At 32.2% G+C, this 25,235-nt stretch overlaps 4 protein-coding genes and 1 long non-coding RNA gene across 6 annotated transcripts; 3 read left to right on the forward strand and 2 right to left on the reverse strand.

Moving 5' to 3' along the window:
• Positions 1–9,828: 9,828 nt before the first annotated feature.
• LOC106447046 (probable E3 ubiquitin-protein ligase ATL44) lies at positions 9,829–10,760 on the forward strand. The gene has a single exon (XM_013888892.3). It carries the CDS (start codon positions 9,926–9,928, stop codon positions 10,601–10,603), a length of 678 nt encoding a protein of 225 aa, XP_013744346.2. The 5' UTR covers positions 9,829–9,925; the 3' UTR covers positions 10,604–10,760.
• A 1,232-nt stretch (positions 10,761–11,992) lies between these two features.
• LOC125575870 lies at positions 11,993–13,790 on the forward strand. 2 transcript variants are annotated; one of them, XM_048735037.1, is made up of 7 exons: positions 11,993–12,546; positions 12,827–12,868; positions 12,942–13,008; positions 13,113–13,162; positions 13,237–13,266; positions 13,340–13,402; positions 13,509–13,790. In XM_048735037.1, the coding sequence occupies exons 2-7, from the start codon at positions 12,842–12,844 to the stop codon at positions 13,629–13,631; spliced, it is 360 nt and encodes a 119-aa protein (XP_048590994.1). In that variant the 5' UTR covers positions 11,993–12,546; positions 12,827–12,841; the 3' UTR covers positions 13,632–13,790. The 2 variants fall into 2 exon arrangements, with proteins under 2 accessions (XP_048590994.1, XP_048590993.1); XM_048735036.1 differs by having other exon boundaries at positions 12,017–12,595.
• On the reverse strand, positions 13,715–15,977 carry LOC125575869 (plant intracellular Ras-group-related LRR protein 5-like). Its single transcript, XM_048735035.1, has 3 exons — positions 15,235–15,977; positions 14,241–15,154; positions 13,715–14,157 (listed from the first exon to the last, which is right to left on the reverse strand). Exons 1-3 carry the CDS (start codon positions 15,794–15,796, stop codon positions 14,041–14,043), a joined length of 1,593 nt encoding a protein of 530 aa, XP_048590992.1. The 5' UTR covers positions 15,797–15,977; the 3' UTR covers positions 13,715–14,040.
• Positions 15,978–19,107: 3,130 nt separating this feature from the next.
• LOC111198822 lies at positions 19,108–20,410 on the forward strand. The gene is made up of 2 exons (XR_007314413.1): positions 19,108–19,327; positions 19,421–20,410. It is a non-coding gene; the product is annotated as an uncharacterized LOC111198822 (long non-coding RNA).
• A 794-nt stretch (positions 20,411–21,204) lies between these two features.
• Positions 21,205–24,029, reverse strand: LOC125575871 (thioredoxin reductase 2-like). Its single transcript, XM_048735038.1, has 2 exons — positions 22,346–24,029; positions 21,205–21,500 (listed from the first exon to the last, which is right to left on the reverse strand). The coding sequence occupies exons 1-2, from the start codon at positions 23,394–23,396 to the stop codon at positions 21,430–21,432; spliced, it is 1,122 nt and encodes a 373-aa protein (XP_048590995.1). The 5' UTR covers positions 23,397–24,029; the 3' UTR covers positions 21,205–21,429.
• Positions 24,030–25,235: the final 1,206 nt, after the last annotated feature.

Raw genomic sequence — 25,235 nt, forward strand, 5'->3', positions numbered from 1 at the left:
CAGAAAAATAAAATTTAAATATTTATTTTTAGACAACTTCCATGTAAGTCGTTTCAGATTACTTTTGCAATTGAAAAATAAAACTTTAATATTTTTTTATCCAGACGACTTCCATGTAAGTCTTTCGGTAGACGACTTACACAGAAGTCTTCTGTAATAACCAAGGTTTGACCAAAATATCGGAATAATATCCTGGAAGACTTTTGTGTAAGTCGTCTACTGGAAAACTTACATGGAAGTTGTCTGGATAAAATTCAATATTTAAAATTTATTTTTCAATTGCAAAAGTAACCTGCAACGATTTACTTGGAAGTCGTCTAATAAAAATTAAAATTTTTATTTTTATTTTTCTGGTGGACGGAAAAGTCAAATTTCTGACACAATCCAGTCAAATGTAAAATTAACATGTTTATCCTAGACGAATTACCGGGAAATCTTCTCTAATTTTTTTGAAAACAAAGAAAACTGGAAGACTTCCAGAGAAGTCATCTCTAAAAGACACAAATAAAATCAATTGCAAAACTAACATATGCATTAACCAAAAGACTTTCGTGTAAGTATTCTCGTTAGAGAAGAATTACACGCAAGTCTTCTAACGGACAGATCTAGATTTTTTTTTTGATTTCATAGCTTTAATCAGTGAGATAACTTTTTAGCTTCTCCAACCACACAATACTTCACCACCAAAGCAACCTACATGTTAATGACCACGAATCATAGCTTAAATGGTTCTATAAACCTTAAAAAGATTTAGAATAAAAATCTTGGGTTTTTGGATGAATATAAAGAAAGTGAAAGAGATGTTGTTTAAGAAATCAGATAGAAGGAGTCAAAATCGATTTTTAGGTGTATTAAGAACTTCAAATTGGTTGTTCATGGTGGTGGGTATATTGTTAGTATCAATATTGTAAATACTTGAAGAAGATGAAGGTGAGAGATTAAAAAATTTATTTTCGAAAAAAAATTGTGACATTTTCGTAAATAATCTGAACTTTTAGGATGAATAGAACAAATAAAAATTGGAAAAAAAAAATCATGGGTTAGTTTTATGTTTAACTTTGAGTTTTGAATCATATTTGAAAAAAAAAAAACCTTTTTTATACCACCTTTAACCCAAAAAAACCCACAAATTTTCTAGAATTACCAAATTATTCTAGATATAATTGCTATGCTTAGTGTGTGTGACTAGTTGGTTTAGGATTAGATTACGAGAAAACAGAAAAAAAAGGAACAAAATCATCCAAATCCTACTATATAAAAGGGACTAAATTCAAGGCTTTTGAGACTATCCACCTCAGCCAAAATATTCTCATCTAAAAAGAATTAAAAATAAATATCATTTAGAAAATAATTAACTAACATACAACTTTTGATATTTCTAGAAATTTCAAATTTGTAACTGCTAATTTATTAATAGAATCATATATCTATATTGAATTATGTTATATTTTAATAGTTAGACTTTAAGGGTAAATAAATTATTAATTTATAATATATATACTTTATAACATTATATTGTAGTTATAAATAAAGAGAAAATAACCGGGAAGGATGAAGAAGCTCATGTAAAATTATGTAATTAAAATGGTAAAATGGTGAGTATGATGAGGTGAATCTAAGAAAATTTGTTGTACAAATTATGGTGTTTTATTCGTCCACTATAATGATTTAATATAAAATATATATTCACATAAATAAGTCAATATTTGTTGTTTTTTTTGGTAAGATGTTAAGATTATTATTTTCTAAAAGGTTACACTGTTGTTTTTAAACAACTTATTACAGCAAGGAAACAAAAACAACCAACAACAACTCAAGGTAAAAAAAGCCTTAAGGAAGTCTTATACAAGAAATATAAAAAGAAGTAGAGAAGATGAGAAAGAAGAACTTACCGGGTAAGAGAGGAGACGGTCACGCATCATACGGTCGAAAGAGGCAAGGATGACTGATGAAGGTGAGGAGACATGACTGAAAGTAGAGCTTGATGACTGGAGTAGCATGTGCATCTACGTTGACGCGAAGTTGATTGATCTAGGCTGCAACAGAGTGTAGATCAGCCGGAGGAGAAATCCAAACTTCAGCAGCAAAAGGCTCCCATATCAAGCGAGAGAAAGAGCACTCAAAGAAGAGATGATGGTGAGTCTCTATTTCCAGATTACAAAGGGCGCACGTTCCTGAGACATTTAATCCCCAACGCCTCAAGCGATCCTTGGTTGGCAGTCTTCTCCGCAAAGCCAGCCATGATATAAACGGATTACGTGGAATATGTTCCTTGAACCAAATATTCTTGTGCCAATATGTATTGTTGATAGTGTTTATATTCTTTTCTGACATTAGTATCCATATTTTTTGATAAACTGATCCAAAGAGATTAGTTTGTGGAGCTAACCAAACGAGGATTATAGTGTTTACTTTGGAAAAAGTAATAGGTTGAATGATAGATGGCGTGCGTGCCTTTTCACATGGAAATCTGCACATATATTAAAATTATAAGTTTTGAATCATAGAGAAAATATAGTGTATATGACTGAAGTTGGTACATTCCGAAACTAAAGATGGCTGAAATTCTTCTTTGTCAAAATGCATAGATGTGAATCTTATATGAATAGAGTTCTACATTGCTTATAGCAGTGTAATAAACTCTGTGTGTAAAGGAGAAAAAATGTTATATAAGTGAAAACAAAAATTATGATTTTTTTCTTGTGCCTATAGGCTCTTCGCAATTTGAAGAAGAAAGAACATATTGTGTGAAAATCTTTGGCTCGGTCAAATTTTATCCAGTTGTTTACAAAACTGTTGTTATCTGATTCATGTAATTTTTCAGTGTTGATTTAAAAGCCCAAAAAACCTATCTATACTGACTTTTTTATATTTTTTCTGTGATTTGAATTTAAAAAGAGATAAAACTTTCGATAAGTTATGTAAACTCAGAACAAGTATTTAGCTTTAGAAAGCATTTACATGTTTCAAACTTATAATATATACATATATAATGTTTAAAATTATGCATATAAAACCTGTGTAAAATGTGTCTGAATATGTTTCTCTTCTTTAATGTGTTAATCGTACTATATATAATATTATTTTAAAATTTCAAAAAGTTTATGTCACTATCACATACAAAAAACCATCAATAAAAAATATAATTCTCTATCTACAACAAAAAAATGAAAAATTATTAACATATAAATTTAAATTAAGAAAAACTAACATTGGAAAAACAAGAAGTTAATATAAAAGAAAAAAATTAACAAATAATATTATAAATAAAATAAATTTATAAGACATAATCCGCGCGAAGCGCGGAAAAAATCTCTAGTTTACATAAAACTATTTGAAATATACAAATCAAAATATGGCCATTATTTATATCGGCATAATTTAATTTATCCGAATTACATGTATCATATAGGCTATTATTCGCATTACCTAATCAATTTATTTAAGGATCACTTTAGTGATTATTGATATCCTAATTACACTGTGCCACTTTACATTATCATACCTTTTACCCAAAATGAACAGGTATGAAATCATCATTGTTTCCAATATATGCTATCATTAACCCTTTAGCCGTGCTGTATGTACGTATAAAGAAGTCTAAAATAACATCAAAACTCAAAGAAAATTACCCATAGTTAACTTATTTATAATACATTCATCGCTTTTGTAAAAAGAAACAACATAACTCTTTATTGAATAAATGATTCGACCGTGATTAAAGATATGTAGATGTATATTAAACGTTAAAATCGAGTTCTGATGGGAAAAGCTACCAAAAAATTCGGTTTGCTTTATCCTATATATGTTTGGTAGTGACCATACACCATTACATAATGATGCAAATAATTGAGATAGGTGATGGATAAGCTATGTGCAGGTGGGGGAGCACATGGGATATGAAGTATCATATCATTTGATATCTTAAAGATGATAAAAGGTTTCCTTACAAAATCCCTGTGATTGGTACTTCACAGATAACTTAAAACTAAAAGGCATCCTTCGCTTTAGCAGAGCAAAAATAAAGATTGGAAATAAAAGGTTGAAGGGACAGTCAAGCGCATGTGCACCATTATTTGGTATGTCGTTTTTGTTACTTTGAGAATATAATCAGTGGTGGACAATAGTTGAGATCGAAATTTTGTAATGAAAATTAGAGTAGACTTCAAAACTCAGCTCGAATAGAGTAAATTTTCTTACGAAGTTATGATATTAGTTTTTCCATAAAAGGTCTACCAAATTAATGTGTATTTAAAAGCGTATATAAACGCTGAAATTTGTTTTATAAAAAAACTAACAAATCGACTAAACCAAATTGATTTTTGATGCAATGTTTAGATATTTATTTACAGCATTTTCAATAGATGAAATTATACCGAAAATGGTAATTAAGCGATTTGACCGGAAAGTATATAATCCACTAAAGCATGCAAGAAATATCAATTCACTTAAAATAAGTAGAAACGTTAAACACAGTTTTAGTGGTACTACAAATAAGAGCACTTTCGATTCATTGGTATTTTTTTCTATATAATACTCTTTCAGTTTCAAAAGATATATATTTTATAGATCTATGTTTTAGTAAAAAAAATTGTTTTTAAAAAATCCATATTTGTTATTCGTCTTTCATATGAATTGCAAAGTTACAAGTTTAGTTTGAAAAATTTCATAAATTTGTTTACAAATTTGTTTACGTTTATGACAGAAAAAAAATGTTTCCTTACCAAATTTTGGGACACCTAGATCTACTTTCAAAGCTTTGAGTTGGTAGTAAGTATAGGTGCCAGATCCCACCTAGGCTATACAAAAAAAATACAAGATCCAATTTTTATTAAAATCGAAGTGTGAATTTCAAGGTTATAGCGTCTAAATTAGCTCGTTTATCAATAAATGGTCGGTTAAATTCTAGGAGGTGGAGTATACTTTAGACTTTAGTGTCCTTGGATTTGTGCGTCTATCCTTCTGTGAAATAGGTAAATGCAATATTTATCTTATCTTTTACAGCATAATTTTGTAGCATAGAATATGATCGGGTTTTAGATATATAGCCATGTTCGTTTAATAGCTGCAGCTTTCTATACACCGGACGCAGCATCCAGACGCAGCTATTCACGTCAATCAATCGAATAAACTTTATGAAAAAAATTACCACTGACACAGCCGTAAAAATTTGTGTCAACCAAACGAACATCACTATTTTTCTAGTATTGTTCAGAAGATCTCTATGTGGTTCGATATGACCACATTACTAGAGTCTCCATCAGGCTCAGACATTACCTAAAGTACAGCAAATTATTATCAATCGTTCCTTTTACATGAGCTCTAAACAAAATTATTTCTTTCGATCCGAAGTTTCTTCATGCTGGTCGGCCATGATACATCTCTTGTTAGAAGATGATCTCTCAAGGTCTCTAATATTCTTTTCCAGGGGATGTTCACTCAATCAAGTTTTTTACAAAAAATAATTTACTACTTTTTCTGTTTCATTTAATTGTCCTTATAGAATAAAATTTTTGTTACAAAATAAGTATTTTTAAAATTATATTATCTAATTTATTTTTCTTTTGGTATGGTTAGATGTATAGGTAATAATGTTTTTATATAGAAAATGTACAAAATTAAATATTTTCTTAATCTATGTGCACAAATCTAAAATGATAACTAAAATGAAACTGATAGAATAATATTTTCCGTTTGATGGAATGCTTCAACTTTTATATAGGTTATTTTAGAGCCCGAATGGTAATGTGCAGAACAACTGCAGAACAATTGCGATGCGGTTATAATAGTAACAAATATATATATATATATATATGTATATATATATATTTTTGTTATTATTAACGGCGATACGACCTATCACCATTCGAAGCTTTTATCTTAGAGATCAAGTGTCATAATTTTTAATTAGGTTTTCGTTTCAGTGTAAATGTAATAATGAAAATAAGATAATAATCATAATTAGATTTTTATTGATTTATTTTCTTCAAAATAAATTTTATTATAACTTATATTTTATTTCGATATTTTAGTTATAATTTATTAAATTACATATAAAACACATTTGTATTCTATCGTAGGTATTCTACATATCTAAATTATATCTAGTAATCTTATGAAATAGATGAAAAGGAAATATTTTTTCACTTTTTAAAAATATATTTTTGGAGTATAAATCTAAAATGAATTTTCATTAAACTGATAATTCTACAAATTAATAAATTATCATAATCCTAACATTATTAATATATAGAGTTTTTAGTGTATATTGGTTAAGGTTTAAAGGTTTCTACACCCAGGTCTGGGGTTCGAATCCCAAACTATGCAATTTCTTGCAGATTATAGGATGCGAAGCTTTTGGAGGTTTCAGAGTACTGTAAGCAGAGCCGTTCGTTGTGGTCGCCTGTTGCGGTGAGAGCATATCCATCGAGATGTTGTACATGCATAACCATCCGTGGTTTAAAGTGTTTCGGGGAGAACTTTATCGTGGAATCATTATTCGTGAAGTTGTTCATCAATATTGCATATATTGCAGGTAGTTGATCATCATATCTAATTGATCTAATTGATTTAGAAATTATATGATGATGTAATGTGTTACCTAGCGTTAAAAAAAAGTTTTTACTGTATATATAACTAATTTGAAACAAGATTTGTTTACGCAGTATAAAGAATTGAGTATTTTTTATAAGCAAATATATTAAATATTTAAGCTCTTTTTCAAAAGAAAAAATATATATTAAAAGTAAGGGACTGAAGTGAAAAAGAATTCGAAAATGGGGGGGGGGGGGGGGGGGGGGGGGGGGGGGAGGGGGAGTTTATCCCTTATATACTAAAGCACAAGTCACATGACCAATCAAAATTTGCCACATGGCTTATGATTCAAAATTAATTAAAATTCTAATTAAAAACATCATTAATACAGTAATTATCAAATTAAATTGTATCATCAGTTTCTAATTTGTTTCGCTCAAGGCCACGATCTCAGCCTCTTTCATCTAAACTGTTTTTTTTTTAAATTAAGTCAAAAAATAAATGAACTTTAAATCAGTTCTTCAACCATTTTCTTCTTGAGATTCATTAAAACGTTTCTTTTACAATGTCCAGTTGTTCAATGAAGCAAAACAACTAATCCTTTTCTCTCCTGAGCTTTCAGTTTTGATCTTAACCAGGTTTCTTTCCAACTCTTTTATGAATCAATTTGAAACTTTTATTCTTCATTGTCTAGATTAATAGTTAAATGTTCATTCTCAGCAATTTTTTGATTGATATGGCGCAATACATTCGTCTTTAAACCTATTTCAAAGCATCATGGATTGTGAAGGTCGAGTTTATAATCGTGTAGAGAAGAAATTGATATTGGTACAGTGATTTTGGAGAAATTAATTTAACCTTGATTTTGTTGCAGAGCTTCCAAAATTTACATGTATTAATGGAAGTGTGTAAGGAGTTCATATGAAATTTATGCTGCAAAATCAAAGTAAAAAATATAGCATAAATATTTCTATTGTATAATTTTCAAATTCTTTTAATTTGCTGCAGACATGTACGAGTTTCTGAAGAAGCATCAAAGCTGATACTGATTTTGAAGAAGCATAAACGAATGGATTAAGAAGGTAAATGCAAAAACGTTTTGACCATTTATGTGAAAATATTTTATCTATTTTACAGTCCTTAAAAAAATCAGGGGCTTAATATTTAAGAGAATATTACATCATGAAATACTTTTAAGTACTTTATTAGTTTATTACATCTTGGATCACTTTTGACACTTAATTACATTAATGGTGTAAATTATTGCTTGACCATTTAAGGTTGTAAAAGTTTCTTAGCCAATCCTGTGATAAATCAAAATATTGTTTAGATTTTTCTGTGATTAATTTTGGAACTTTTCATACTTTTTACTGATCAGGTTTAACAACTATCTAAGAACACTAAAAATATTTTTAGCTAAAATCAATAATTTTCTTGAAAGACTTAAAATAATTTAAGAAAGCACCTTTCTCTTTAATTAAAAGAAACTAAGTTTATGAAATTTAATCTTAAAAATCCAAACTAGCAAAATAAGTAATCTGGGCTAATTTTATTTAATTGTGTGCTTTTCAAGAAAAATGTTAGGCAATTAAACATGAAAAAATAAAATCATTATTTCAAACTGTAAATAATTAAAATTTTTAAAATAAAAGTATTAAATGCAAAATATTTTCAAATTCATAGTATGTTAAATTTAGTATTTTCTATTCTGAAATCATCAACAAAAAATGTAATGGATCAGATATAGTATTGCTAACTATTTTTAAAAAATCTATATTAGAATAATATATGTAAATATTTTAAACTATATTTTATAGTTTGGTATATATATATATACATATATATATATATATATATATATATATTATTTTAACATCAACAATAATGTATGTAAATTATAAATATTGCAAACATGTATCCATTTTAAAATAATTTCATAGTTATTGTTGTACAGCTTTCAACAGCTTTGTTTGAATACATGCACTTCTAATATTATGTGCCAGTGTTCATAGAATATTTGATAAAAGTAATAAATTAGTTTGATTGAAAACGATAACATATAATCAAACAAAGTTTAAAAACAATAGACGAACCGTGCATAGCACGGGCAGAAACACTAGTAATAGCAATAACTTTAGAGCTTGATGTAAACAAATTAAAAATTAGCAAAAAGAGTCAAAGTGTGTACGTAGAATTCTATATCGTATTTATTTCTTTTTTTATTTTAGTTAGGTTTAATAACGTTTATTCTATTTAATTTAAGTTCTTTTTTTTCTTTTGACAAAGAACAGTTAAGTACTTTAGAGTAAAGTTCACTATGGAACCGAAAATAAATATGATCGTATATATTTAACTATGTCATTCGTATATGGTTTTGAACTCACTGTTTTATTTTTATCAGTACTTTTCACTTCCGCGACATTTTTATTTAGTTTTTAATCCTTCAATTTGAATTTCTAAGTCGATATTTATACTTCAAACACAATATTCAACAACTTTAAACACCATTTCCCACCAGCTGATCCTTCATTTGTGATTGACTGATTTCCCTTCTGTTCATTTATTATGAAAAAGGATAAATTTGAGAAAAAAGGGCTCCAATCGAAGGTAGGTGTAGTTGTTTAGGTAAGAAAGAAGCTTGCTCGTACCTTCTGGTAATGTGTTCGTAAAAACTGAACCTATAAACCCAATCCACCTACCCATCTTTTCTTCCATTTTATTTTTACTCCAAGTTTCCTTCCAATTTTAGTATATATCTATCCCTGTTCGACCAAACAAAAAAATATTTTTTCTGCTCGAATTTAATAATGAAGTGTGTTTTAGTACACACGATTTTAACTGACATAATATTATTATTTTTGCGCAACATAACTTACATAAAACCCTACTTTTCTTTTTTCTACCAAAACATAAAAGCATACTTTATCTTCTTTAAATACGCGTATAATATCCGTGACAAAAAAATATACGTATAATAAATTGAAACAAGTCGTGATAATTTCAACATCGACTCATCAGTCACAGAAGTTTCTCATTAATCAAATTGAAAATACACAAAAGATACCATTTTAAATGGTTTCACCCATCAAAGTAGTTGGACATAGTTAGATGCATCTTGGTTAAGTGCAAACTATTTTATTTTTAGAGCAAACTATTTGTTTTCAAGCTGTAACCAGATTATGTGTCCACACCAAATAACAATACTCGAATTAAGCAGATGCACAATTGCATGTAAACGCTAGTTAAGCCATTAATTTTGAGAATAATTAGTATCTAATTGTATTTCACGTCCGTCCAATTTTTTTCGTTGATATTCTTATATGGTTTTTGTTTAATATAAAATATCTTATTTATGAATCTGTGCAGATATTATAAAAAAAAATTATATTAGATGTATCTATCACTGTGCGTCTCTATTATAACGTGGATCAAGATTCCTTTCTTATCTTCATCACTCTCACATTCCTCTGTCTTCAAACTCACACAAAGAAAAAGAAACTGGAAAATGACTCGACCGGCAAGATTCCTCGAGACGGCGGCGACGCCACCACAACCGTCGGAGCAGATGCTTGCGGCGGAATCCGACATGGTTGTGATCTTGTCGGCTCTTCTCTGCGCTCTCATATGCGTAGCTGGCCTTGCCGCCGTCGTACGCTGCGCTTGGCTCCGGCAGTTTACCACCGGAGAAAATTCTCCGTCGGCGAACAAAGGCCTGAAAAAGAAAGCTCTCCAGTCTCTCCCAAGATCCACTTTCACCGCGGCGGAATCAACCTCCGGCACCGCCGCCGAAGACGGTGGAGATTCGACGGAATGTGCGATTTGTCTCAGTGATTTCGCCGACGGCGAAGAGATCAGAGTGCTTCCTCTCTGTGGCCATTCCTTCCACGTGGAGTGTATTGACAAATGGCTTGTCTCTAGGTCTTCGTGTCCTTCTTGTCGCCGGATTCTTAGGCCGGTGAGATGTGACCGGTGCGGTCACGCTTCCACGGCGGGGAGTCAAATGAAAGATCATCAACATCACCAACACTCGTCGCAGCTCACTTCCTCTATTCCTACTTTTCTTCCTTAACACTTATTTTTTCTTAAGTATCTGAATAATTAATTCAGAAAGTATGTAAAGTGAGTTTCATTAGTAAAATTCTTAGGAAATAGAGATCTTTTGTGTGATTTTTCTTGTAATTTATCGTGTTTAAATCAATTAGATGGAGTTTATAGTTCTTTTTTTTTTTATCAAAGGAGTTTATAGTTCTTGATGTTTATTTACAAGTAAATTATATAATATAAATGAATTTATTACACAAATAAATTGATTATTGATTAGACAGCTTCTGCAGTGACAAAACAAAAAAAAAGATTAGACAGCTTCTGGAGACGGCCATGTGATACCTGAACACAAAGTCCATACCCCCTCGGTCCCTCCGGAAAACTACCAAATTTATTTCCAGGGAAATACAAATACTTCTCTTACATTTGGATAAAACTTGTTTTTCTCTTGTCTAGACTCTATAGTGAAAGCTGTTTTACAATCAAAATTCTGCAATATAAAAATATGTTTCATAAATGTTGACATATCCGGTTAATTTGAAGTATGAACAGTTACAAAGGGTTAACGAGATGTATACATTACTCCAATAAATATTTTTATTTACACTTTGGTCGAATCATTAGTAATTTCATAATTTATTAGCCACTTTTCTCTATGGGTTTCTAGAGCCTTGCAACAAACACAGCCCAACAGATATAACGGATCAGTTAACAATGGTGAACCAAAAGGAAAAGTTGATATTTTAGGCCTCGGCATTTGAGAATTCGAGTTCGGTCTATTTATTGGATCTTCGGATCATGTTCATAAATCTCATTTAAATTCTTTAATTTTCATGTCAACTGGACATGACGGAACCGAGAAGGTGTTCCAACTCTCGAGCCTTGTATATTGGCAACGACTAACGCCTCGTTGACATCCATCCCGCCTGCTGAGGAGATTAAGCGAGCTCTCTTTGCCATACATCCGACAAAGTCCAGGCCCATATGGTTTCACAGTCTGCTTCTCCTGTCTAACTGGTAAACAATGGGTCCAGTAAATATTGGTTGAAGTCCGAGGCTTCTTCTTATTGGCCATCTACATTATTAACAGCTATATTATTATTTTCAAAATGAATTTTACATTCAAACTTTCACATTAAAAATTTAAATCGGCTAAATACGTTGTTACTCTTAATGCATAACTAAATTTGTTAATATATAATATAAAATTAGCCATAAACTAAAAAAAAATTCATTAATTTGATAATTATTAGAATCTAAAAAATAGTTTAGTTATATTGTGTTATCCAAAAAATATTTTACATCGAAAAAATTTAGGATAGAAAGATAAATACATATATAGCTTTGTATATAGTTTTTTAATATAAATGAGTGTTTTCAAGTTTACTTTAGGCAATACAGATAATTTTATTATTATGAAAAACTTTGGAATATATAAATATTTATCTTTAATTTATTACTAAATATTTTTTCAAGCTTATTTTAGATGATAAAAAGTATTTAAATTGTGATGAAATACTTTGTTATATATAAGTAATTTATTATCAAATATTAAATGCATGAACAATGATTTATTATAATGGTTTTTAAATTGCTAATGTATCTATCTATAAATATATATAAAATTATTATGTTGTGGTAAATTTTATGTTTATTAATTCAAAGTAAATATATATATATCTATCTTTAAAAATTAGTAATACAAAGTTGTGGTAAATTTTATGTTTTTGATTAAAAGTTAATTAAACAGGTTAAGATTTGTGAGTTTTTTGTTAAAAGCAAATAGAACAAAGAATTAAAAGCAAATTCTAAGTTTTTTTTTTCCAGAAAGCGAAACAAAATTTTAATTCCGAGTAAGACCGAGGACCACCCCCTTCTCTTCCCTTTTTGGTGTCCAGCGTTCTACCTTAACGGTACACAAGACACACATTTGCTTGCTTTCTTCCCTCACTGCCTCAAAATCGAAGAGTGAACATCTAATCTCCTCCTGAATCATACCCTCTGTTTTCTTTCTACAGTCAGTACCGTCTCTCTGTTTCCTTCCCGTCTGACTTTGTTGTTCGGTTTTGTTCTTAGGGTTCGTGTTCGATTTTGTTGTTAGGGTCGTTTTGTCCAGAGTCATGTAGACCCATAAGATCACTCGTGCTTTAGTGCTTAAAGACTCGTGCTTTTCTCCTAAAAGAGACAATACTCCTTGCGAAAGTTGTGTTTTTTTCTTGCTTATAGTGATTCTGTTTTCTTGTTTCAGAGTGTCAAGAACATCATGGGCTCTCTTCTCTTTCTCTTAAAGGTAGCAATCTCCTCTGCTTCTTTTGTTCTTGTTTTCATCTTCTTTTTGCTTGATCTTAGGTTTCTCGTCGCAGGAGAAGAAGGGAGTATTGTGGAGAGGTTTGAAGGTATCAGCAATCTTTGGTCTTGGATTCTGCACGCGTATGTGGCACTAAAAGATCTTTGGGTCATTCAATTAGTTTTATGATTTTGTAGCAGTTGGTTTTGGGATTTTGATGTGTGTGTTTATTTTGTCTTTACTTCAGATAATGCTTTGACCATTTATCCAAATGAGTTGAGTAAAAAATCCCAAAAGGTAATCAAGAATTGGTGTTTTTGAAAGGCCACAGTTACAGTTGATTTCTTATGTCTCTTTTTCTCATGTTTCAGGCGTTGGCTAAAGCGAAGTATTTTGAAGAGGTAAGCAAGCAATGGTGTTATGCATTTGATTTTGAAAAGGCATAGTTATATCGGTTGACCTGTAATGTCTCAGGAGTATAGGGCTAGGCTGGCTAGGGTGAAAGAACGCAGAAAAGAGTTGGACGAGAATCTGCAGGTAAACACACAAGAAATGGTGTTAATGCATCCAAAATTTGTTGATTTTTTTTTAAAAAGGATTGTGCTTGATCTCTGTAATTAATCTCTTTCTCATGCTGCTTCAGATCTGCAGGGATGGACTGGCAAATGTGGAACAGCTTAAAAGAGAACTTGAAAAAGCTGAGAGGCCCGAACCTGTGGAAACGTGTTGTGAATCTCATGAAGAATCTGTGTGGAGTTTCATATGAGCTAAATGGATCACAAGAAACGATCTGATTTGGTGCAGAACAGGAACCAAACTAATTAATTACTAAGTAGCTGAAGGCTGTGATTGTCTCATTAATATTAAACATTGTATTCACAACTCCGGTCATGGTCTCAAAATGTATGCAAAGGGTTTTGGTACATCTAAAGGAAACAAGAATTGAATTACATCAAGAGGAACAAGAATACAATCACTTTGAGATTACGAAATTGAATGACATTTTTACCTCGGGACCCAGTCAGGTATATGAACGAATACAAGTTATACATTTTGGGTTCTTTGTTTGAGCTTTTCATATCGTTTGAAAGCGGTGAGAAAACAAATATACCTGATGATAAAAAGGTCAGAATTTGTCAAAGAGTATGGTTTAAAGTATCTTCCTCATGTGTTCTCTAGTTGGTGGACTTGCAGAGGAAGCAGATACTGTCGACCCAGCTCTTCTTCTGTTTTGTGCTTTGAGACTTGGTGTTTCTCGCCTCCACTAGTTCATTCATGTATTGAACCACAGCCTGAGAGGATAGTAAAAAGCAATCAGGTACAAGAACAGAGATGTCACACAAGGACAAAAAGAAACTGCGATGAGAGAAATAACCTGAGCGCCCTTTTGGATTACATCCCTTGGAAGCTCCTCAAGTGGATTTTGCTGTGTGTGAAGAACACGGAGCTGCGAAAGCGCTTTGAAAGAGAAAGGAAGGAAACGGATCTGGTTATTGCTCATATCAAGCTCTTCCAGCTTCTCAAGGTTGCCTATTAGCCCCGGAAGCGATCTCAGGTTGGCAAAGTTGTTCCCAACGTTAAGCTTAACAAGCGTTGTAGCATAACACAAGCTCTCTGGCACCGACTCAAGCTCGTTGAAACTCACGTCTAGCTCTTTGAGGTTAGCCATGGAGGACATTGTCGTGGGTAACTGGCGAATGTTATTGTAACGAACAGACAGAATCTCTAAGGTGGCTATCTTCCCAACAGCTCCCGGAAGAGCTTTAAGCCTGTTGTAATCCGCACGGAGCTCTTTTAAGGAAGAACAGCCTGAGATACTGTGCGGAATCTCTTCGATATTGTTTGTTTCAACATCGAGCTTCTTGAGACTCACTAAAGAACTGATGGATTCAGGGAGAACAGAGAGGCTGTTAGAGCTCAAATCAAGCTCCTCTAGATTGATCAACCTACTGAACGATGATGGAAGAGACGTTAACTGGTTTCCACTAAGATTCAGGTTGACCAAGTTCAGCAAATCTCCTATAGACTCAGGAAGCTGAGCAATTCTATTCGAATGCAAATCAAGAGTCGTCAATGACAATAGCCCTCCTATGGTTTCTGGTAGTGCCATAATGCAATTCTCAGACAGATCTAGCCTAACTAGACTCAATAGCTTGCCTACAGAATCTGGAAGCCATTCGAGATTATCCATCAGCTTGTGCTGCAGATTCAGCTCCTGAGTACCTTTCTTGGCAGACACTTCAATCAAAGTAGCAAGCTTTATGAGACTCATCTTCTCCCCATCATGGCCTACACATAACCATAACAATGATTAGTATGAGATTCTATCTCAAAGAACAGTTCAAGAGTTCGGTAAAATCGAAACTCACCGGTGAGTTTCTTAGCCTCAAGTGTAGAATCCAAAACCTGAGGCTTGCGAGGAGCTAACAAACCGTCGCTATAGAGCGAAGACTTGACCTTGGAAACAAACGTATCGTCGCGCGTGAACATCTCCTTGGACTTGACAGGAGCCTTATCGGGATAAAACAAACTCGCCGGAGAAACAACCGGAGCAGGTGCCGGTTCCTTGACATTGGAGGAAGGAGGGGAAGAAGCAATGCAATTAGAAGCTCTCTGAATCAATTCGTCGAACAAGACGTGTGCAGACTCGAGATCGAGGACTTTCGCGGCTTCTCTCTTCTGTTCTTTGCTCTGGAAACGAACGAGACCTCTCTTCATCTCCCGCAACACGTCGAAAAGCTCCCGAGGAACCTCGGAGCCTTTGACCTGTCTATCAATGGCGTCCAAGCGGTTCTGGTCGTCCTTCTCAACGTTCTGTATCAGAGAAGTCGCGGCTTCGACGTCGTCGATCTCTGGTCTTGACGGTAAGGATCTGTGGATTCTCATGATCTCTTCAGCCACCTGATTCATCGAATCCATACGTTTATCCATCGTCTTCTACGAGCAACAAATCTGGATTGAAATAAGAAGATGATGTTTAGCCTCAGACAATAACAGCTGTTTCCATTATTATCTCTCTGTCTTATGATCTTGTTTTCTCTTTCGTCTTCTCATTCTTCTTCTTCTTCTAGTCTCTCTCTCTCCCTCTCGAACTGCAAAATAATTAATTTAATAATTAGAAAAAGATATTTAGTATAATGACAACTTTTTCCCTGCTGTCCTTTTCCATTTTACCTTGACTTGATGATAATCTTGTTAATCTCGACGTAAACCTTAATTAAGTGTTAACATGATTGTTATTTTTTTTGTCGGCAACATAATCGATATATAATATGATGTACAAATTAAGAAAACATGAATTAGTTTAATACTCCATGAGTGAGTAAAAAATTTGAAGGAGAATGAAGAAGGTGAGTCACTCTCGATCACTTATCTATAAACTCGGCGTATGTCAGTGTGTCACGTTCTTTCCACTTTATCCGGGTTTTCTATGTATTTTTTTTTCTCATAAAAGAGTGTGTTTTTATATTTTATACGAGTGATCCACTACAATGAAATTAGCAAAACATCAACTACTGGTATTGGCAAAGCATATATATATTTTTTCCTTTCTTGCAACCAACTACCATTTTCTAATAATTAATTATTGAAATTAGCGACTTTAAAAGTATTTATTGGGATATTTTTCTTCAATAACTGTACTATTTTGTTAAAAGCAAAAATTTCGAGAAAGGAAAAAAAAACTTGTTTCCGGTAGTCAAATGTATAAAGTAGTGTATAGGCCTAGTAGTGTACACTAACCGGATCATTAATTAAGAAAATAACAAAATAATTGATTTACAAGCAGATAGATGGTATTAGTGGTTTCCCCCGCCCTCGGAGTGGTTGATGTGTAATATTGCATATGATTGGAACAAAGAGGGATCGATGATGGGAGCGGCCTGGGTACTGAGGAATGAAAGAGGGGTGGTTATTTGCCATAGTAGAAGGGCATTCTCAAATATCACTTCCAGGGATGGAGCAAAACTACAAGTTATCTTATGGGCAGTTGAGAGTATGCGAAGCATGAGATACAACAAAGTGATGTTTGCAGGAGAATTTGGAGATCTTTTTGGTGCAGTGAATAGGCCGGATGCATGGCCCTCGTTATTGTTTCAGGTGGGAGAAATAGAGAGGGAAGCAATTGGAATTAGAGAGGCACGCTGGATGGTGGTCTCTAGAGGACAAAATAGAGGTGCAACTTTCATAGCTCAAAGTGTTAACAAACTAGGATTGATGCAATCTTATGTTGCTAGAAGTCATCCGGAGTGGTTATTTGAGGTATTTGTCAATGAAAGTCGTGGCCTCTAATTTTTTTTGGTGGGTATAGGCTAGTTGTTTTTTTGGCGCTCCCTGCAATCTGTTGCAGGTGATGATAGGAGATAGCTGTGGTTTGTTTGCTATCAGGTTGTAATTCTGGAACGTTTAGTTCAATGAATCAATGAATTTTCAGGGAAAAAAAAAAGATGGTATTAGTGGTTACCTTCAAATTTTCTTTCAAAATGAGGTTAACACAAAATTGCATTTCTCTAATAATTACTTCCATTTCTATCTTCAAAAAGAGTATTTCAAATTATACTATATTATTACTGCTTATTATTAATTCTAATAATACTCTAATTATATTTTATTTTAGCCAACTCTTTATCTATACTATTATTTGAGAAGTGAATTTGCTTACTTGTCATCTTTTCCATGATTTTAGTTAGTTTGCTTACTTGTCATTTTTTCTATGATTTTAAGATAAATCATTAGTTTAATTAATATTATTATTTAAAAGTTTGCTTACTTATCATTTTTTCCATGATTTTAGTTAATTTGTTTACTTGTCATTTTTTCGATGATTTTAGAATAAATCATTAGTTTAATTAATATTATAATTTAAAATTTTATTTTTAAATCTATATATTTATTATGATATTAAAGAAAATTAATAAATATTGAATTATGCTACTGATATATATATACTATTATTTAAAAAATATATTTAATATATAATTATCATGATATTTAAGACATTTAATTAATAAATAGATATTAACAATTGATATTAACAACATATACTGATAATATAATCATTACTTTTATCTTATATTAATTTATGATTTTAATGATTAATATTATAGCCATTTCTTTGATTTTTATAGGAAATATTTATGAAATACAAAATTTATATATAAGTATTTTAATATATTTGAATTAACCGATTTCTTTAGTTTATTCGGTTTGATCGCTTAATATACTCAACCATATTCATATACTGCGGTTTCTAAAAAATAACATCCATTCAGTTTACTTGATACTACCAAATCAAGACCGTTTTCCCTATTTCGGTTTGGTTCGGTTTAAAATGGTTCGGTTTTGCCGGATTGAACACTCCTAAACTATTGTTATTTTATTAATGTTTTATAGTTGTGATTTTTTTATAATCCTTTCCAGTACCACATGATTTCTTTTAAGTCCAAATACTACATGTATTTAATTTCACATACAAATTTTCTAATTTAATTATTACTATAGAAAAGATTTTGATCCAATAAAACATAATTTAGTACATTGATTACCAATATGAATATTGAAGTTTTATAATTTATAATAATTTAAATTTTGTATCTAATTTAGTTATTATTATTTTATAAAAATAAATATTAGAATTAAAAATTGTTAGGTATATAGATATATTGCACAAGGTGCGGGACTTCAACTAGTTTATACATAAATTTAATTTTTTCAAAATAATAGAGATAAATTTTCTAATTTTTTATGTTTTTTTCCTTAAAATTAGAGACCATTGAAGATGGTCCTAACAACAAGCCACAAAAAAAAATATGAGGAAATATTAAAAGGTGTAAAAGTTTCACTTTTAATTTTGTTTTTTCGAGTAAAATTTCCAACCATATTTCATGTCCAACCTAAAAAGATAGAGTTATAGTTTTCGAATTTGAAATCATAATTTCTGAAAACAGGTTTCTCATAAAAGAAATTAAAGAATAGACAAAATTATAAATATTTTTAATTGGTGTTAGGCGTTATTAGCTTCAATAATTTTTTGCGGGTAACTTAAATATTTTTGAAAAAGCTAAAATTTATGTCATTTAAACAGGCCCACTGTTTAAATGGACCAGAGAAAAAATATCTTCATAACAAATGACGAAAATATTCTCAAGAAAATAATACTCGAAACCTAAATCTTCTTTCGCCGCAGTCTTGTACAAATCCCCGGCATTGTTAGCTCTGGTAATTAACATGGATCGTAGTGCTGCTCCGGTTAATCCTCCTTCTGTTGCTATGGTGAGTTTATAAATCATTCATTCATCTGTTTAATTTATTCTGAAACACTGACTCAGTTTTTTTGTCGTCAAATTACTATATGTTTAGATGTTAGATGAGGAAGATAAGATGTTTCGTGATGCCTTAATTGAAAGTCGGAAAGAATATGCCGCATTTTTGGACTCATGGCCTACTTTCTCTGATTACACTAAGGTTTTTCTTCCTTTTTTTTTTGGATAATTTCTTAAGATTTTTTTGATACCTGTTTGATTGTCTTATTTTTTTTTTTTTTTTTGGGTTTTGAAGCCTTCATATGAAGGTTTGGAAAACGCTATAAAACAGAAGGAAGCTGAAACTATATCTAAAATTGAAAGTTCTCGTGGCCGTAGCTCTACCGTGAACCGCAAGTAAACGTCGACACCTGCTTCATGAGATATTAACTAAATTATGTCAGTGCTTCTTTTGATTTTACTTAGTCGTATTTAACCGTTTAATCGTTTCTTTAATATGAAACACATTTAAGAGTTTTGAATTAGTGTTTTACTATAGAAAGAGTTTGAATAAGCGTTCTACTTATTACACAAGGCGGTGTGGATAAGATTAAGAAGCAATTGAGGGCAATCAAATTAAAAGCATCGGTCTCAACCTTGCACTAACAACAAGACTTCTTATTGACAAAATCTTCTTGGAAATTTTGTATACGTAGGACGAAAGAGATTCTCTTACGAACACAGTAGGTATTGATTTCCAAACAATGATTGGTTTGTGTTGTACAGCTGAGCTACCCTTGTGGGAGGGGGGTCATATGACCCATGGGGTTATGTTAATTTTTTTTTAATTTGTATTTCTTATAAAAAGAGCTAGGAAAATATTGCAATATTAGTTCATTGACCCTATAAAAATGTTAACCATAAGATTGACCCATGCAAGAGATTGGGCTGGCTCCGCCACTTGTACTTGCAATCTCATTGATAAGTACAAGAAGGCGTATGTGAGGAAGAGATTGAAGAATAAAATTGTGGAGGGTGATGTTTTGAATAAAGAAGAAGAGTAAAATAAAGACACTGAAGGATTCAGAATCTTTACTATGAAACAGAGTTGAAGGAAGTATAAATAAGAGTCATATTGTTTCTATTTTCCTTATGCTTGATATCATTCTAATTCTGTTGACGATATGAGTCGCAGGTCGATCGCTATGAGATCGTAGTACTTTGATATTGAAAATTTGTAATCAGTACTTGTATTGAGAGATTCGTATTGATTGAGTGAGAAATACAGAATTCGTATTATCATAAATCTATCACCCATCCTCGAGATCTTTTTATATATCTCTTGAAAGTGAATCTTCTTCCCAGGGATAATTCTAAATGAGCCTGAATCAGTTCAAGAATATCACACATCAGAGATTTAAGAACGTGAAAGAAGATATAAGGGAAAGATGGAAAGATTTTGAACCCGCAGAGATGAGACCATGCGGCGCAGAGGCAAGTAATCAGTTCTTCCCACGGATACAAAGAACTACTGCCTTAAGATTTAAGAAGCATCCATGTAACCAAACTTGTTTATAGAAATTGATTTGATAATTAACTAGATTCTTGTACCTTAAGTCTGCTAAGCATCATTGTATGAAATATGGCAAATAAGAGCACACAAGATATGAAATTTGGTGCAAGCCTTTCAAAGTTATGAGGTAGCTCAGATTCATTTTTGCAATTCACAGATACATCACCAGCTGCCACAAGATATCTACTAAGAGATGGAGAGAGAGTATTTGTGTATGTGTTTTTTAAATAGACATGGTAACATAGAGAGCAGTTTTTGAAGGAAAGCAGATCGTGAGTGTGTATGCTTCTCCAAAGGTGAGAAATAACAAGGAATAAATCAAAGAATCATCAGCTATGAAGGATCAATCACCATTTATATAGTTTCTTGAAAAAGTGGCCGTAGCTTACATACAGTTATTGACAGGAGTTCGTATTCTCTTTGTCTGTTCTAATGTCGTGTTATAATCCGGATTCAAGTCTAGAAAAACCCATTTCATAGTTTGTCAAGCCCTTAAGACTGCATCAATCCATTGATTCAATTGAAGCTATAAGAAAACATAATCAAATTAACTAAAAAGTCCTCACCTGAGGAATAAATCAAGAACAATGGGTCGAAGCTGTGACTACAAAAGTGTTACAACTTGGCACACAATCCAGACTCAACTCCAACTGCAAACGCACATAACAAGAGTCTACTCAAAATCCCTCAAATATTATTGTTTTTAAGACCATTTATTGGTGAAACAGCTTGGTCCTTGTCCTACATCTTCTCTAATCACTCTTACCCTCCTGAGATCCAATCTCTTGTAAGTAATGCTCTGCATCCAAAGCGGCCATGCACCCTGCAACATCCATTAGTTGTCATCAGAGTCACGTATGAATGTGAAAAACAAGAAAACATTTGAAGGTAATCACTGTCGAGAAAGGTCAAATTGGGTTTCATAGAACCAAGTAGCCACTAGAGAACAATCTGATTACATCTTAGTCAGAGTTCAAAGAACCACACACCATACCGTGTAAATAGCTAAATATATCTGATTTTTTTCTTTGTAACAAGAGAACATTAAGATAAAAAATCTAAACAGTTTAATTTAACTTGCAGGCTTCTAAAGAACAACTAATGACAACTATTAGTCTACTAAAGAGTGTGAGTATGAAAGAAGATACCCTTTAACCACACACCACATGACCACTATATAGCAAACACAAATCATGTCTCAAACTACTTACTTAAGTTAATCAAATGATATACAGACAAAGGCAGGCACTCTGAGAACATGAAAGGGTTCCACCATAAGAAGCTAATGACTTTAACCACATGAACACTCTATAGCAAACACAAATCATGTCTCAACCGAATGATATACAAAGCCACACACTTTGAGAACATGAAAGGGTTCTTTCCACCATAAAAAGCTAATGACTTTCAAAACTCATTTTGAACAGAGAAATCAAACAATTAAAAAAATTGTTCAGTTCAACAAAATACTTCCGAAAACCACTTAAAATGGTCTCACAAATCAAATGGTAAACAAAGCAATGAATGCACTTTGAAAGGGTTCCATCATAAAATGCTAATGACTTTCAAAAAGCTAAAAACTCTATGATATACTTGAGTCATGATTCCCAAAAAAGTAATCTCATTTTCTAGAAACGTAAAAATAGAGAAGTGAAAAAAAAAACAAACCAGTTCCTGCAGCTGTAATAGCCTGCCTATACTTCTTATCTTGCACATCTCCAGCAGCGAACACACCAACCACGCTCGTCTTGGTCGTACCAGGCTTAGTCACCACATAACCATCCTCATCAAGCTCAAGCTGCCCATCCAAAAACTTCGTCGCCGGCTCATGCCCAATAGCAAAGAACAATCCACACACTTTCAAATCAGACACATCACCAGTAACAACGTTCTTGACCTTCAAACCACCAAGAACCCCCTTCCCATCCTCATCCCCATACGCCTCCACCACCGAAGAGTTCCAAATCACTTCAATCTTAGGGTTCGACAACGCCCTCTGCTGCATAATCTTCGACGCCCTAAACGTATCCCTCCTATGGATTATATAAACCTTCGATCCATACTTGGTGAGGAAGTTAGCCTCCTCCATCGCCGAATCTCCGCCGCCGATAACCACCAGAGGCTTGTTCCTGAAGATCGGAGCCGCGCCGTCGCACACAGCGCACGCCGAGATCCCCCGGTTCCAGAAACCTCCAGCGCCTTCGCCGGATCCGGCGAAGTTCAACCGTTTGGCCACAGCTCCGGTGGAGATAATCACCGCGTCGGCGAGCACGGTCCTCGAGTCGGTGAAGAGCTTGAACGGCTTCGAGGAGAAATCGACCTTGGTCACCGTCTCCGTGAAGATCTTGGTGCCGAACCGCTCCGACTGCTTCCGGAACTTGTCGACGATGTCGATGCCGAGGATGCCTTCGGGGAAGCCGGGGAAGTTCTCGACGTCGGTGGTGGTGGTTAGCTGGCCGCCGGGAGCGATGTCGTTGGCCATCCATCCTTCGAAGAGGAGAGGCTTGAGCTCCGCCCTGGCCGCGTAGATCGCCGCCGTGTGCGCTGCGGGGCCGCTTCCGACGATGCAGACCTTGGTTTTGTGAGTTTCCATGGCGGCGGAGGAGGATAGAGACGGCGCGTTTAGAGCAGACGCGGAGAGAGCGGATCCGAGTAGAAGGGCTCCTGCTTTGCTTAATATAGACTTTAATTGGCTCATAGAGACGACACCAACACACATGTAATTCTATAATACGACGCACACTTTATTTGAATCTTCTTTTCTCCTCAAATGCTTTAATTATAAAATAAAACTAGGTGTTTTCTTATCAATATTTTAATACAAATTTTGATTTAATTGAACATAAAATTAAAATAAATAAAATAAATATATACTTATTTTAAATTATATTTAAGAATAGATATGTATATATTTAAAATTATCATTTAGATATATTTTTATCTATTTCTTTTGGATAAAATATATTAATTCAAATTTTATAAAATTGATAAAAAAGTAATATAAAATTTGTATTATTATCAAAAACTACAATTAGATATAGAAAAAGCTAATAATTTTACGATTAAAAATTTATAATTTTTTCAAAAGTTGTAAGAATTTGAAAATCATTTTTAATATAATAATTGTGTAATTATAAGAAATAGAGATAAATAATATTTCAAAATTTGTAAAATATAATTTATATTATTATATTATTTAATATCATATTTGAATATATTTACTTTAATAATGATGTATAATTTACTATCATATTCTAAAAAAATTATCAAAAATATAAATAATCATTAAATATAATTGTTTATGTCACATTTAGCCATAATCTATGTCATCATTTTTAGAAGAAAATACGTTTTCGTCGTAGAGTTTTTATTTTTATTTTAGACAAAAGGCAACAAATACATTAAAAATGATCTAAAAACTTTATGGGGAGTAATTTGCTTTATAGTATAAGCCCATATCTCATAATATTTAAAGTTGTAATATTGAAAGTTTGAAGGGAAATTGCCACAAATACCACATTCATAGTACCACTTTTCATGTTTACACTAACCACTTTTACCCTCACTTTTAATGAAGGGTAAAATACAATTATACCCTTATGATTAACTAATCTAGACTTAGGGTTTAGAGTTGAGGGGTGAGGTAGGGTTTTTGGAATGTGAAATTTATGATTCTAATAAATATATAAATACTTAAAAAATATAAAAAAAATTAAAAAAAAATAGTTTCAAACATAATTTTCGTTTTTCAAAAAGAAATTTGAAAAAAATTAAAAAAAAATTCGAAAAAAAAAATTTGAAAAAAAAGTTTTATAAAAAAATTCGAATTTGAAAAAGTATATTTCGAAAAATAAAAAAAAAAAAAAATTTATTTTTTATTTTTATATATATATATATATATATATATATATATATATATTTTTTTATTTAAATAATACTTTATTATATATATAAATAATAAGGACATAAGAGTCTTTTGTCACTTAATGAAGAAGGTATTTTTGAAAATGTCTCATTAGTGATGGTAAAAATGAAAAGTGGTAGCATGAAAGTGGTAAAGATGTAATTTCCCCAAGTTTGAAACAATGGCATCTATTCCCCCTCCCTGGGATGACTCCTGCAAATTACTGACATATATCATAGTTTATAGAGAAATTCTGTAGACTATAACCCTACTTCAATTCCATAACCCTACTTGTTAGTCACTCTTTGTCACTCACTCTTTTTCGTTTTCAGCATTTTGGGCTTTGTCTTTATTTTTCGTTTGGTTCATGTGGACTTATCTATATGGGTCTGGTTTGGATTGGGTTTATCGAACTCGTTCTAGAGCTTATCCACTATATATTAATTGAGAATCATTTAAAAGGTTAAAGATTGTAACCTTAAATTTGTACTAACTAAAAAGTGATTCTGTTTAGATGTCACTTAATTAAGATGTCAATTAAGCTTACGTGGCAACTTAAGAATCAATTGAAAAAAATGTTGGTCCAAATCTAATTACTAAGGAACATTATATTAACTTAAAATATAAGAAGTGTGTATTCTTTCCTTAAATAAA

Source organism: Brassica napus, chromosome A6 (genome assembly GCF_020379485.1).
Source record: "Brassica napus cultivar Da-Ae chromosome A6, Da-Ae, whole genome shotgun sequence".
Classification (NCBI taxonomy): domain Eukaryota; kingdom Viridiplantae; phylum Streptophyta; class Magnoliopsida; order Brassicales; family Brassicaceae; genus Brassica; species Brassica napus.

Excerpts from the sequence above, each read along its gene's own strand:
- LOC106447046 (XM_013888892.3), top strand. The coding sequence starts at position 9,926 with ATGTATCTATCACTGTGCGTCTCTATTATAACGTGGATCAAGATTCCT.
- LOC125575869 (XM_048735035.1), bottom strand. The coding sequence starts at position 15,796 with ATGGATAAACGTATGGATTCGATGAATCAGGTGGCTGAAGAGATCATG. Across the intron at positions 15,155-15,234 it reads TGAGGCTAAGAAACTCACCG|GCCATGATGGGGAGAAGATG; the intron begins GTGAGTTTCGAT and ends GGTTATGTGTAG. Across the intron at positions 14,158-14,240 it reads TAATCCAAAAGGGCGCTCAG|GCTGTGGTTCAATACATGAA; the intron begins GTTATTTCTCTC and ends CTATCCTCTCAG.
- LOC125575870 (XM_048735037.1), top strand. The coding sequence starts at position 12,842 with ATGGGCTCTCTTCTCTTTCTCTTAAAG. Across the intron at positions 13,009-13,112 it reads TGGTCTTGGATTCTGCACGC|ATAATGCTTTGACCATTTAT; the intron begins GTATGTGGCACT and ends TCTTTACTTCAG. Across the intron at positions 13,163-13,236 it reads TGAGTAAAAAATCCCAAAAG|GCGTTGGCTAAAGCGAAGTA; the intron begins GTAATCAAGAAT and ends CTCATGTTTCAG.
- LOC125575871 (XM_048735038.1), bottom strand. The coding sequence starts at position 23,396 with ATGTGTGTTGGTGTCGTCTCTATGAGCCAATTAAAGTCTATATTAAGC. Across the intron at positions 21,501-22,345 it reads TATTACAGCTGCAGGAACTG|GGTGCATGGCCGCTTTGGAT; the intron begins GTTTGTTTTTTT and ends TGGATGTTGCAG.